This window comes from Penicillium antarcticum (genome assembly GCF_028974205.1).
Source record: "Penicillium antarcticum strain IBT 31339 chromosome Unknown utg000009l_segment0_segment0, whole genome shotgun sequence".
Classification (NCBI taxonomy): domain Eukaryota; kingdom Fungi; phylum Ascomycota; class Eurotiomycetes; order Eurotiales; family Aspergillaceae; genus Penicillium; species Penicillium antarcticum.
The window spans coordinates 4,867,123-4,879,592 of record NW_026695307.1 but is presented as its reverse complement, the minus strand read 5'-3'; the positions used below and the strand labels follow the sequence as shown (position 1 = coordinate 4,879,592).

The following is a 12,470-nucleotide window of genomic DNA, read 5'->3' as shown; positions in this document are numbered from 1 at the left end:
AGCCCATAGGCGTCGCAAGCAATATGGAGCCCCTTAAGTCCGAGGGTTTTACAGAGACTGGCATCACAAAGCAGATCAGTGGCGAGGATGTCGAGGTTCAGCGTGGAGGACTGGGTGACCCCAATCACGTCGAGTTGCAGCGTGCGCTCAAGGCGAGACATATTACTATGATTGGTATGTGTAATTTTGACTTGAAAGGAGAGTAAGTGCTGACAGCAACAGCCATCGGAGGTGCCATTGGTACTGGATTGATTATCGGAACTGGAGAAGCTCTCGCAAAGTAAGTTGTCGCGTGCTTTTTCATGTCTTTTTGAGATGTGGAACTAACAAAATACTCTCTAGGGCTGGCGTAAGTCCCAATCTCAGAAATCGACTCGAGAATGCCCTCGCTAACTTAAGTCTCAATAGCCTGGCTCAATTCTGATCGCCTACGCCTGGGTTGGGTTCATTGTCTATTTGGTTATGTGTGCTCTGGGAGAAATGGCTGCTTGGCTTCCCTTACCCTCTGGTTTCACTGGTTACGCTATTCGATTCGTGGATCCTGCGCTCGGCTTTACTTTGGGTTGGACGTATGTATACCCTGACATGCCGGGGATAATATACTAACAATATGCAGGTATTGGTTCAAATACATCATTCTCTCACCAAATCAAATGACAGCCGGAGCATTGGTCATATCATACTGGATACCGGCAGAAAAGGTCAACCCGGGAGTATGGATTACAATATTCCTCATTTTGGTCGTGGCCATCAATTACTTCGGTGTGAAATTCTTCGGAGAATTCGAGTTCTGGCTTTCCTCTTTCAAGGTCATCGTCATTCTCGGAATCATTCTTATGTCGTTCATTCTCATGCTGGGTGGTGGACCTACTCATGACCGAACTGGTTTCCGCTACTGGAAGAATCCGGGTGCGTTCAACCACTATATCATGGAAGGACCTACAGGTCAATTCCTAGCCTTTTGGTCGACTATGGTCTCAGCAACATTTGCCTACCTCGGTACTGAGTTGGTCGGAGTAACTGTTGGCGAGGCTCAGAACCCTCGCAAGACAATCCCTCGCGCTATCAAGTTGACCTTCTACCGAATCCTGGTCTTCTACGTCGTGAGTGTACTCCTCGTCGGTACCCTCGTCCCCTACAACTCCGAACTCCTCGCCTTTGCAACCTCTGGCAAGGTCAGTGGCCAAGCAGCAGCCTCGCCCTTCGTCGTCGCCATCAAGCTGGCCAAGGTCCCAGTCCTGGACCATATCCTGAACGCCTGCATCCTGCTCTTCGTCTTCTCAGCAGCAAACTCCGATCTTTACATCGCCACCCGTACAATCTACGGTCTCGCCCGTGAAGACAAAGCCCCCAAGATCTTCGCTCGTACTGATCGTCGCGGCGTTCCAGTGCCCGCCCTGGCAATCTCCTCGTTCATCGCCCTGCTCGCGTACATGAACGTCTCCAGTGACTCCAAGACAGTCTTCAAGTACTTTGTCAACCTAGTCACCATCTTCGGTCTCCTGACCTGGATCTCGATTCTGGTCACTCATATCTACTTTGTGCGTGCCCGCAAGGCACAAGGTATCCCCGAGGAAAGCCTCGCATACAAGGCACCCTTCGGTGCCGCAGGCTCATACTTCGCGCTTGCATTCTGTATTCTCATCGCCTTCACGAAGAACTATGACGTTTTCGTGCACAACCCTAAGAAATACGGCAACTTCGACTACAAGAACTTCATCACGGCCTACCTCGGCATTCCTCTCTACCTGATCCTTATCTTCGGATACAAGCTCGTGACCAAGTGCAAGGGCGTCACCCCCGAGACAGCCGATCTCTTCACTGGAAAGGATGAGATTGATCGCGAGGAGGCGGCTTATCTTGCTGCGAAGGAGGCTGAGGCTGAGAAGCACGCTGATGCTGGGTGGTTCTACCAGAAGTTCGTTTCATGGCTTTTCTAATGCGGTCTGAAGACGTTCTTTCGTTGCGAAAATGGCCTTGTTGGGCCTGCACATGGGTTATGTCTCCTTGGCTTGAACATACTTGTAATGCTTACATAGAATATGATGAACCGGGACTGATGATAATGACGTTTTATGCCACTCATTTATGTAGAGATCAAGACTTTAAGATACAAAGGTGCCGCTGTTATATCACCTTTCACTTCATGGGGAATCACCAGTTCCTCACTCAACATGAATTGAGAACTCCATATCAATCGATGTCTTGCTCATTCTCAAGTTTCTCGGATTGAAGTTGTTTAAACATGCGAAACTACGCCAAGGGACTTAGGTTATAGCCCCTTTTACACTAGACATCTGGAAGGTTATAACGATGTTGACTAGTGGGTAATTCTACATTGAACACAAAGAAATCCAATCATAGTCAATCATAAGTCGCTTTTGTCTAAAAGTATTGACGCTCTCAGAAGCAGAAAGTGGTAAAGCTAACCTAGGCGATGACCGTATCAGGCAGTAGCCAACCTATCCTTTGACAAATGCAGTCCGATAACCATAACCCAATGGCAATGCAGAGATTTCAGAAACGCAGAGACAGACACAAACATAGACACAGACGCAGAGAGATGCTCGCCAAAAGTCCTAAACCCAGACCGAACAGGAAACCCAGCACAAAAACCGAAATGCCAAAAGTCAACGTTAATGCAAGTGCGAGAACATGTTAAGCGGAGGAAGAAAAAGGGCAAAAAGAGCAGAAATGAGAGGTAGGAAGGGGGTATAATAATCGTCAAGCAGAAGATCAAGTCAAATGGTTAGGATGTACAAGAGAAGGAAAGATGAGGTTGACGGGAGGGTGAGTTTAGGCGCCTACGGTTTGTTCACGTAGGTTTTCTGACGAGGGGGTGTCCATGATTCGCTCGTTCAGAGAGGTTGAGGATGGGGAGTGGGAGCTCCCGGTTCGTGGTGCGGAAAGGTAGTCCATGTTGGGAGTGGTTGTGGGTGACACAGGGCTGTTGTCGGACTCTGCGTCGGGAATCGGGAAAGAGGTGATCACTTGAGAAGCTGGACGGCCGATATCTTCTTCGGGTTGCTCTTCACGTGCGTCTTTGAACTCAGCTTCATCGTTGGTACGCAAACTGACACCGGTGGTGGTGCTCATGCTACGCAATGAGTGAGGGCGTTCTGGGCTGCGCTCCGACATCAGCGACTCGCCGCTGCCAAGGATGGGCTCCGAGGCCCGTGGCTCCTCATGAGGAGTGGGCTTTCGTAGCTTGAGACGCTCTTCGGGAGGTATGTTTTGCCACTCAGACCCGAAGGTGATAATAGACGCCTTCTTTCCGTGGACGGTGAAGCTTGGAGCCTTGCGCGAGAGGACTTCACCATCACCAGACGTTTGACCTTCATCCTCCTGACCAATGCTGGACACTGATCCCTGGTTCTTCTTTGAATGGGAGTGATGTCTGTGAGCCTGAGAGTCACGTAACGTGCGGTGAAGGCTGCGACGGACGCGGCTCGGTCTATCGCCCGGAGGTGTATCTGGAGGTCCCTCTGGCAGTTTTTCGGGGGTTGCCGTGGGCGCAATGTCTTCCTCTTTGCGCGCAGTTGGTGAGCTATTCACCTCCAATAGACCAGCTTCCCTGAGAAGGCGTTCTTCATTGTCCTCGAAACTGACGGGAGATGTGAGCTTGGAAGCCCGCGAAGCGAGACTGGCACCATCCCACTTGCTTGCACGACTTAGACCAGAAACTTCCCGCTCAAGCTGAATGGTGGTTGGATCAGGAGAGTATGACTTGGCGCGTTCCGGAAGAGTGATGATGGACCGACGACGACCAATTCGAGAAATGTCACCCGAAGTAGTCGACCCGGGGATACTGGGACGACGCATCTCTTCATTGGAGGGCTTAGTGAGTAATCCTGTTTCTGGAGTCTGGTCTGTAGGGTTCACAGGATGCTCGGATGGGTCGCGACTTGATGCAGTATGCACAATGCTACCGGGTCTTTCCACACTTTGCTCCGATTTCACAGAAGGTCCGGACAGTGAAGCCATGCGTGCAGCATCAGACTGTGCTGTCTCGGCAATCGATCCCACTACACTCGCTGCCTCGTCGTCTTCCCCTAGATCTCGAAGGAGGACTTGGCGATAACATTTGTTTCGCCAGATATCCTGACGCACCCATTTTAGCTTGGCAGACAACCGGCCTGCAGCCATGATAACACCTTCTCTTGCCCGAGCGTGAACCGGAGTGAGAATCTGCAAATGCCGTGCGTTTTGCAAAAGATCTTCCAGTTGCTTCTGCGAAATAAACAGCTTTTCATTTGCTTCGCGAATCTTGTGGCTCATCAGCTCCCGTCGTGCCGCAACAAAACCAGCAACAATGTCGGTATCAATGCTAGGAGAATCAGGCTCCAGGTCGCCGGTCTGTTGGGATATTTGCGATGACATGGAGTCCAACCGTTGACTCTTGCGATACCTCTGGCCTTCGTAATTAGTCGCAATCATCCCCTTGGTGCGCACACCAGTTGTCCTGAATGCCGCGGCGTAGTTGAGATGCGCAAGCCAATCATTCATTTCGGGCTCGCTCTGGGCAAGGAATGTCTCTTCCAACGCGTTGTATCGAACGAACATGAATGCATGTTTGTGCTTTTTGTAGCTTGTATCCAGGAGAGCCACAGCATCGTTAGTCGACATGATAGCATCCGGCTTGAAGTCAGAAAGAGGCGGTCTGAACACAAGGGTTCCGCGACGTCCATTCTTCACATAAGCCTCGTGCTGCGCCATAAGAGAGCGAACCCACTGGACGTTGCGGAAGAAGTAAAGTTGTGAGAATGTGAGAATCGCACCCCATTCCTGCCATGGTGACCTGGCCCGCTTCTTTTTAGGATCCTTTCTCCAGAGGATTCCAACTTTAGCGACCTTGATATCAACCAAACCTGGGTTGGAGTCGAGGGGATTGTCTAAGCTGGATGGCATGAATGCATCAGGCCGAGAACGCAGGGAGATAATCTGCAAGATCCCAGACTTGGTAAAAGCCTGGTGAAGGTTTTCCATATCTGGGGGACCAGCAGTACCGAAATGGTCGTATGTATCGTCGAGATCCATGACATCCTTCAAGCTTGGCCGAAGGGTTTCAAGTTTTCCATCCAAGATAAGGGTATAAGGGTCGACGGGCTCCCGGCTAATTCGGCCGAGGTTCTCGGAGCTGGCGGTCTTGAACAGAGCGCGACGTGGCTTCACAAGATGGCGGTCTCGAAGATTAGCATCCTCAACATGAATGAATGGAGTGTAGGAGATATTCTCATAGAAACACTCCAAGATGTCTTCTGAGATTCCCTCGCCACGACAATTCTTGACGTAGTCAGGCTTTTGCATCTTGCGTTTGTTGTTTTTGTTGAACACATCGGTGTGTAGAATCAAAATAGAAAATGCAATAAAATATGCCTTATCGGGAGATGCGAAGATACCAGGGTTGCATTCATGATAGCGGTCAGCAAATGCCTGCAGGAACCGGTCAATCTGTTGAGTCTCTTTGGGAAGCTCAACTTCCATCAGAAGTTTTCGAATTGCCATGTCAATGGGATCACCGAAATACGAAAATCCTCTCATATACTTCCGTAGGCCGACTTTGAAGAATTCCTCATCTGACTGAGCAAGAACGCCTGCAATCATGCCGCGTGGGAGACACATTTCCAAGCGACTGAGATATGTTGCTGGGGTATCCGTCTCTTCTCGCTTCGGGACTGGTGGGGGTTCTGGTTTCGATATAGGCGTAGATGAGCCACCGGGAGAACCTCTTGGTGCTGGGGGCGATGAATTCTGTCTCAATCGTTGCGTTATATTGAACATGTCCCCAAAGCTTTTGCGACCAGTAGTAGATGTCGAAGTGCGGCCTGAAGACGCCAGATATGTGGGTGGAGTCAAATCGTCCTGGTTCTCGGCCAGCGATCCCATGGTGGACGATCGTCCTCGGTTCTTAAATGACGGATTTGATCGGACGGAGCGGGCTGAATTAGTCGAATCATTCCGGAACAAGGGTGGCACGCTCGAGGCAGGAGCCAATTGTACCGTAGATCGAGATGGTGAAGGTAGTGGTGAGATTTGATCTTGGTTATCCGAGTGTTCAGACTTTGGTGTATCTACCGGGGGGAACTTCGGACCATTGTCCGTCACTTGAGTCGACTGCGGGAATTTTGGAGGAAGGGGGAATAGAGGGCTTCGCGTTCGTTTCAATCGTGGCATGCGGAATCGTTTCGTTGCTGTTGCACCTGGAGCATCGCGCGGGGAATTCGTTCGCGTAACTGTCTGGTCTCCATAGCTCTGATCTGACCGAGACGACTCGGAGAACCGGGAATCAACCACTGATGAGCGCTGAGAGTCGTTGTTCTGATCCCGGTTCCCTCGAGAGGTTGTTGACAGCCGCCCGGGCTCTTCCGGAATACTCTGGGACGTAGCGAGAACTGAATCACCCATCTGAGAGTCGGTGGATCCCTGACCCCTCCTACGAGACTTGCCACTGGGTTGTTCCGTTGATGACCGGGGCAATTCCTCCATGGATTGTTTGCGTGACGAGGGGAGGAAGTTGAGCTTGGATCTTTGTTTCACAGGCTGGTCGAGTTCGTGACTTGTAGGGGCGGTAGTGATGATCTTGGGAGCTGTGCCAAGACGAGACGGTCAGTTCTTTCGCATCAGTATGATTGTTGATGGGTTCTCTTACGCGGTAGGGAGGGCACTGGAGGAGTATCCTGGCCCGCCTTGGCGTATGACTTGGAGATTTGGGGATCGGAGGCATGGCGTAGTCTCATGAAGCTGAATCGATTGCGGCGCAAGCTAGGAGTGTCCCCCGAGGATGGACCTGCGAAGTCCGACTGAGCTACCCCATCCCCCTCTGGTACCTGAAGACCCCGCGATGGAGGTCCTGGAGTGTCAAGGGCGGGAGATCGAGGGCTGGACTCGGATAATCTCGGTTCGGTGGCTGGAGGGATTGGACGAGGTAGGTGTTCACTGCGACGTGACTGGCTTTCGATGGTACTCTGTCGCTTGGAGCTGCCATCAGCCACCAACCTGAGTCCTTTCCAATGCATGGTAGAGTGTGTCAATGACAGACTCGAGAACACATGCATGTAACTCTAGAAGGAGTTGGACATGACGAGAAGTCCAGAACGTGAGGATCTGAGGATCTGGTGGAGAGGGTCGTCAGCTCGCAAAAAGGGGAACGCGGGTAGGGAGGACCAACGTTCTAGATCGTTGCTACTTCAGAACGCCACTTTTTCCAATGTGCAGCGAAAATCAGGGAAAAATCAAGAAAACGATATAAGTTAGCTATGAGGGGCAAGGCAGACGGGTTTTAGGCAAATGTCCAAGACTCCAAGACTCCAAGACTCCAAGAAACATCCCTGACGCGGCTTGAGCGTCGGGGCGCCGGAATAGAGATAGGATATGGAGATAGAACGAAAGGAGAAGGAGAGAATAGAGAATGATGATCGCATAGATCACTATGCATCTCATTAATATAAGTTGCAGTAGAAATCTATACTTGTTAAATTAAGTGAATACCGGATCTGGTCACTGACGTCGAGCATGTCATCTCTCCCCGGATCTTTGCTTAGCAACCCCTCGAGTCACTTTGACCCTCAACCTCTCGAGTCGGATACAAAGTACATTGTCAACCTTCGATAATTGATCCCTGAACATTGAACATCCAACTTCCAGTCTCGACATGACTCTTTAAATATATCCCCGCGTGTCGCCTATCTCCCCCTCCCTTCTCCGCACTCGAGCCCCCAGCCTGTTTCCTCTCGACACACCCTCAGCATGCGTCTTTTACCTTCACTTGTAGTCGCTGCGACTTTATGCCCTCTCATATCTGCTGTGCCCGCAGGTTCAAGCATCACCCCACCACCGCCCCTCCAACCTGTCCACCTCATTACTCATTCCGACCCACGCCGCCCATGGACGCGAGTGCGCGATTGGGTAATCGGTTCGATCTGGGGTATTGATCCCAAGCATTGCTCAAAGGATTCATCTCCGCCGTCGAACATCTACGCACGATATGGCAGCGATGTGGTTCTTCGATTTCACTTACGTCAACCGGACGAGGCAGGCGCATTGTCATCCGCATCGCAATTGCTATTCTTGGATATCTGGGCCATCACATCGGACTTCGTGGATATCAGACTGGCAGAGGACATGGTGAGCTTCACTCCGATTGCTGAATGATTCGCAAATTAATCGATTGGTAGATACCTTCATTGCTCGACCTCCTCCCTCCCACTCTCCGCACCTCCTACCAGCCCCTCATGGATAACCTCGCCGACAAGATCTATGCATCATATCCCGATAACAACCGTAATAATTTGGATTTTGGTTCAGGAACTATATCGTCTGGGCCCAAGATATCGACTATCGGCGACCTCTTCTTCCAAGAATATCAGCCACTGTCGGTTATTACGCAATGGATGCGCTTGATGGCACAAATGTTCTCATCGCACGCGCAGATGACTAGTATTGGAATTTCCTACGAGGGCCGCGAGATTCCAGCTCTGCGATTGGGGACGTCCGAAACAGACTCCGAGTCCGGGCCCCGCAAGATGATCGTCATCATGGGTGGCACCCACGCCAGAGAATGGATCAGCACATCCACAGTGACATACGTGGCCTACAGCCTCATCACTCATTACGGGTACTCCCCTGCTGTAACACGTTTGTTGCACGAGTACGACTGGGTCCTGATTCCCACCCTCAATCCAGACGGATACGTCTACTCATGGGAATCAGATCGTCTATGGCGTAAGAACCGCCAGCCAACGGGCCTCCCATTGTGTCCCGGTTTTGACCTGGATCGCACTTGGGACTTTGAGTGGGATGGCGAGTCAACTCACTCGAACCCCTGCTCCGAGAACTACGCCGGCGCAGAGCCGTTTGAAGCACTTGAATCGCATCGTTTGGCTCAATGGGCTCAGAATGAGACAGCTCACGGCCGCGCTGACATCGTCGGCTTCATTGACCTGCATTCTTACTCTCAGCAGATCCTTTACCCATACTCATACAGCTGTTCATCCGTACCTCCCACCCTTGAGAGTCTAGAGGAACTTGCCTTGGGTCTCGCCAAGTCCATCCGCCAGACCTCGCACGAGTTATATGACGTTACCTCAGCATGCGAGGGAATCTTGGCCAATGGCGCAGCTACTGGTGCCACTTCTGGTGGGAGTGCTTTGGACTGGTTCTACCATAAATTGCATGCCAAGTACTCTTATCAGATTAAACTTCGGGATCGGGGTAGCTATGGGTTCCTTTTGCCCTCGGAGCATATCATTCCCACCGGAAAGGAGATCTTCAACTCATTATTGATATTTGGAAAGTTCTTGTGGGGTGAAGAAGCCTCGGATATTTCTGTTGAAGACCATCTGATGGGTGCTCAAGTGCCCTTGGCGGATAGGGTATAATTTGAGTATGAGCTGGAAGCGTCCCTTTTCAGTGACTGCATGTGGGATTACGAGCGAATTCATCTTTCTTTTTGTTTCAAATTGGCATGCCTTTCTTTTCAACGACCTTGTATATTTTGATAGTTAGTGCCCAAAATAGTATGGAATCTATATACAATGTTCTCGCCTTCAATGTGATGTGAATGCAAATTCTAGTAACAGTCTGTTGTGATGTACTATGTACGATCTTTCTCGTCCCTTTACAGCGCCTACTTGGACGATCCTCAGACCACAAGTCTCGTTTCCGGGAGTACGTCTCAGTTCAATCGAGACTCTAACCCACAGTACGGAGATAACATGCATATTTATTCCAATGATAAAAAGGGGGTCACATTTATAAATATAAGTCAAAATAACATTGCCAAGAAATGCATTCATCATTACTAATGTGCGCGCGTTAGCTACATAGGTAGGTATACTATGCCTTACCTACAATGGCTAGGTGGGCAGGGGGAATAGCTTCCCATGCTCCTTCTAATGTGGCCCTACAGCAAAAACTGTATCATTCTTGCATTGGAGTCAATGGACTCTGTAGGTTATCTCTGACAGGTGGTAAAATCCAGAGCACGTTAGTATCCTTGCTCAAGGAAAGATAGCATAATTCTCCCGCCAGCCGATGAGCCTAATATGAGAACCAAGCTACTTGGTCAATGTCGCAGTGATGACTTGATTTATTTCTATATGAGACTCCCATCCCCCGCCCCCCTTTCCCCTTTCCAGAGGTTCAGGGATTTTCCAAATTTATGAACATCCAAATGCCTGCTTCAATATACGAAAAGTTGATTACATTATCCATGTCCGCCTGAGTTCTGGTATCGGGTAGAGAATGGACTGGCAAACTGATCTGGTCAACTATGGGCGATTCCTAGACCAAGCGATGAAATCTTACAGCTTTGGAAACAAGGCACACCCCAGGGCTAGCAAAGGAACCCCCATGGTTTCCCCTCCAACCCCCCTTGACACAGACAGAATACATGCTACATCCCAAACAAAGAAGAAGAAAAGCTCATCCTCCATGGGAGAAAACTCTCCACCGTAGTGGGAATTGCGAAAGCAGTATTGGCGCATGGAAAGAATTTATCTTTACAGGGCAATCGAACAGTGAAGAGGGACCTGTGAAAGATGCATACCTTGCCGTACCACGACCAGGGTGGCATATTTCTAGTGACTTCCTCCGAAAGAATTGCGCGGATCGAGGTTGTTGTTGTGGTAGGAAATGTAGATGGTTTGGATTCCCTGAGGCTCATCGGATTAAAGGTTGGGGACATTGTACTGCTCAATTTGGTTGCTGTATTTGATATGGCGTCCTAGCCATATTCAATACCTCTACTGATATTATTAATGCCAATTTTATCAGTAAACTGCCAAGAAACTTTAGAAAATGCAGTGCCGTATAGGGCTGACAAAAGGCGGTAAATTCTGCGGTAACCTAACCAGCCAATGATATTCCCTCGACCAACCCAAGAATAGGCAAAAAAAACCCACCTTAAACCAATTACCTCATCCCATCCCAAAAAGCTATAACCCAAGCTCCTCCAAACGCCAACCTCAATCCCTCTACTCCGCAAACAAACCCCCCAGAAATATAAAATGGCACACTCGAAACGCAACACGTCCCTTCCACACTTCACATCCTACGAACGAAGCCTCCTAAAAAACACCTGGGGCACAAAACAAAGCAACATAGGCCGCGATAGCTTCCTCCCCTTCGCCTCATGCCGCCTCTGCCTCCAACCAGCGCGCACACCAGTAGTAGGCTGCGCCAAGAATGGCGACCTCTTTTGCCGCGAATGCGCAATCAACGACCTCCTCGCCCAACGGCAGGAAATCAAACGACTGGAGCGTGAGCGGGATGATGCGCGGAAGCGCATTGCCGAGGATGATGAACGCACACTGCGTGAAGTCAAGGAAAGGGATTTAAGGGATTTTGAGAGGGTGTCTATGGGGCTTGAAGCTAGGGCTGATGTTTTTGGGGCTAATGGGAAGCCTCCTGGGAATGAGGCTGTTGGTGGTGGTGCTGGGCTTGGGACTAAGAGGAAGGCTGAGGAGGAGAGTGAGGCTATGAAGAAGTTTAAGGCTCGGGAGGTTGTTGTTGATGGGAAGAGGAAGAAGGTTTTTGAGTTGGATGAGAAGGAGATGGCTAGGGTTGCTGGGGAGGAGAGGGAACGGTTGAGGAAGGAGCTGAAGATGGAGAAGGTATGCTGAAGACTTTGCTGGTATGGAAATTTGCTAATCTTGTTGTGTGTTCAGTCTGAATCTAGCAAATCAGCTCTGCCTTCTTTCTGGGTTCCATCGCTCACGCCCGGCACGGATGCGAATGAGATTGCAGCGAACAAGACCGTCAAGTTAACGCCTATTTGTCCCGGGTCCACGGATGAAAGTCGGCATAGCTATTCCCTTAAATCACTTGTTGAGGTTCACTTCACCGAGGAGAAGGCATCTGATGGCACTGTTTCGAGGGTTTGTCCTAGCTGCAAGAAGAACTTGAGCAATGGACTTAAGGCGATGCGTACGTGTGATTCAATTGATACAGGGTGGTTACATCGAGCTAATACTTGCTTTCGGACAGTCACGAAACCCTGTGGTCACGTCATCTGCTCTCCGTGTGTAACGAAGTTCATGACGCCTCATGAGCACCATAAACCCGACCCCCACGCTTCCAAGGAGGAGCAGGAGGCCGCTGCTGCTCTACATGGTCAGGTTCTATGTTATGTCTGTGAGACGGATCTTACAGCACGTCCTTCGAAGAAAGATGATGGCAGTAAGAAGTCGTCCAAGAAGAAGGACAAGGAAAAGGATGCCATCCAGCCTGGTCTGGTGGAGGTTAGTTCCGAGGGGACTGGCTTTGCCGGTAAGGGAGGGAACATGGGGAAGAAAAGCGGAATTGCCTTCCAGTGTTGAGCACGGAAAAGAAAAACCACGAAGAGAAGACACGCGATTTTCAATTGCGCGTAGATAAAATATCCTGGTATTGCCGCCCGGAGCGGTTATTAACGCCCGAACCATGCAATTACAATGTTCTAGATATACAGTTTGAAGCCACGCGAGTAGATA

General features: G+C 50.1%; 4 protein-coding genes across 4 annotated transcripts; 3 read left to right on the top strand and 1 right to left on the bottom strand.

Annotated features, from left to right (window-relative positions):
• Positions 1-23: 23 nt before the first annotated feature.
• Positions 24-1,940, top strand: N7508_010180 (dicarboxylic amino acid permease agtA; the record flags this gene model as incomplete). The annotated part of the gene is made up of 5 exons (XM_058468240.1): positions 24-174; positions 223-280; positions 343-349; positions 409-569; positions 617-1,940. The coding sequence occupies 5 exons, from the start codon at positions 24-26 to the stop codon at positions 1,938-1,940; spliced, it is 1,701 nt and encodes a 566-aa protein (XP_058316086.1).
• An 856-nt stretch (positions 1,941-2,796) lies between these two features.
• On the bottom strand, positions 2,797-7,016 carry N7508_010179 (Arf family guanine nucleotide exchange factor SYT1; the record flags this gene model as incomplete). The annotated part of the gene is made up of 2 exons (XM_058468239.1): positions 2,797-6,587; positions 6,650-7,016. The coding sequence occupies 2 exons, from the start codon at positions 7,014-7,016 to the stop codon at positions 2,797-2,799; spliced, it is 4,158 nt and encodes a 1,385-aa protein (XP_058316085.1).
• A 730-nt stretch (positions 7,017-7,746) lies between these two features.
• Positions 7,747-9,377, top strand: N7508_010178 (M14 family metallopeptidase; the record flags this gene model as incomplete). The annotated part of the gene is made up of 2 exons (XM_058468238.1): positions 7,747-8,124; positions 8,175-9,377. The coding sequence occupies 2 exons, from the start codon at positions 7,747-7,749 to the stop codon at positions 9,375-9,377; spliced, it is 1,581 nt and encodes a 526-aa protein (XP_058316084.1).
• Positions 9,378-11,006: 1,629 nt separating this feature from the next.
• Positions 11,007-12,317, top strand: N7508_010177 (putative RING finger domain protein; the record flags this gene model as incomplete). The annotated part of the gene is made up of 3 exons (XM_058468237.1): positions 11,007-11,612; positions 11,667-11,925; positions 11,986-12,317. 3 exons carry the CDS (start codon positions 11,007-11,009, stop codon positions 12,315-12,317), a joined length of 1,197 nt encoding a protein of 398 aa, XP_058316083.1.
• Between the last annotated feature and the right edge of the window lie 153 nt (positions 12,318-12,470).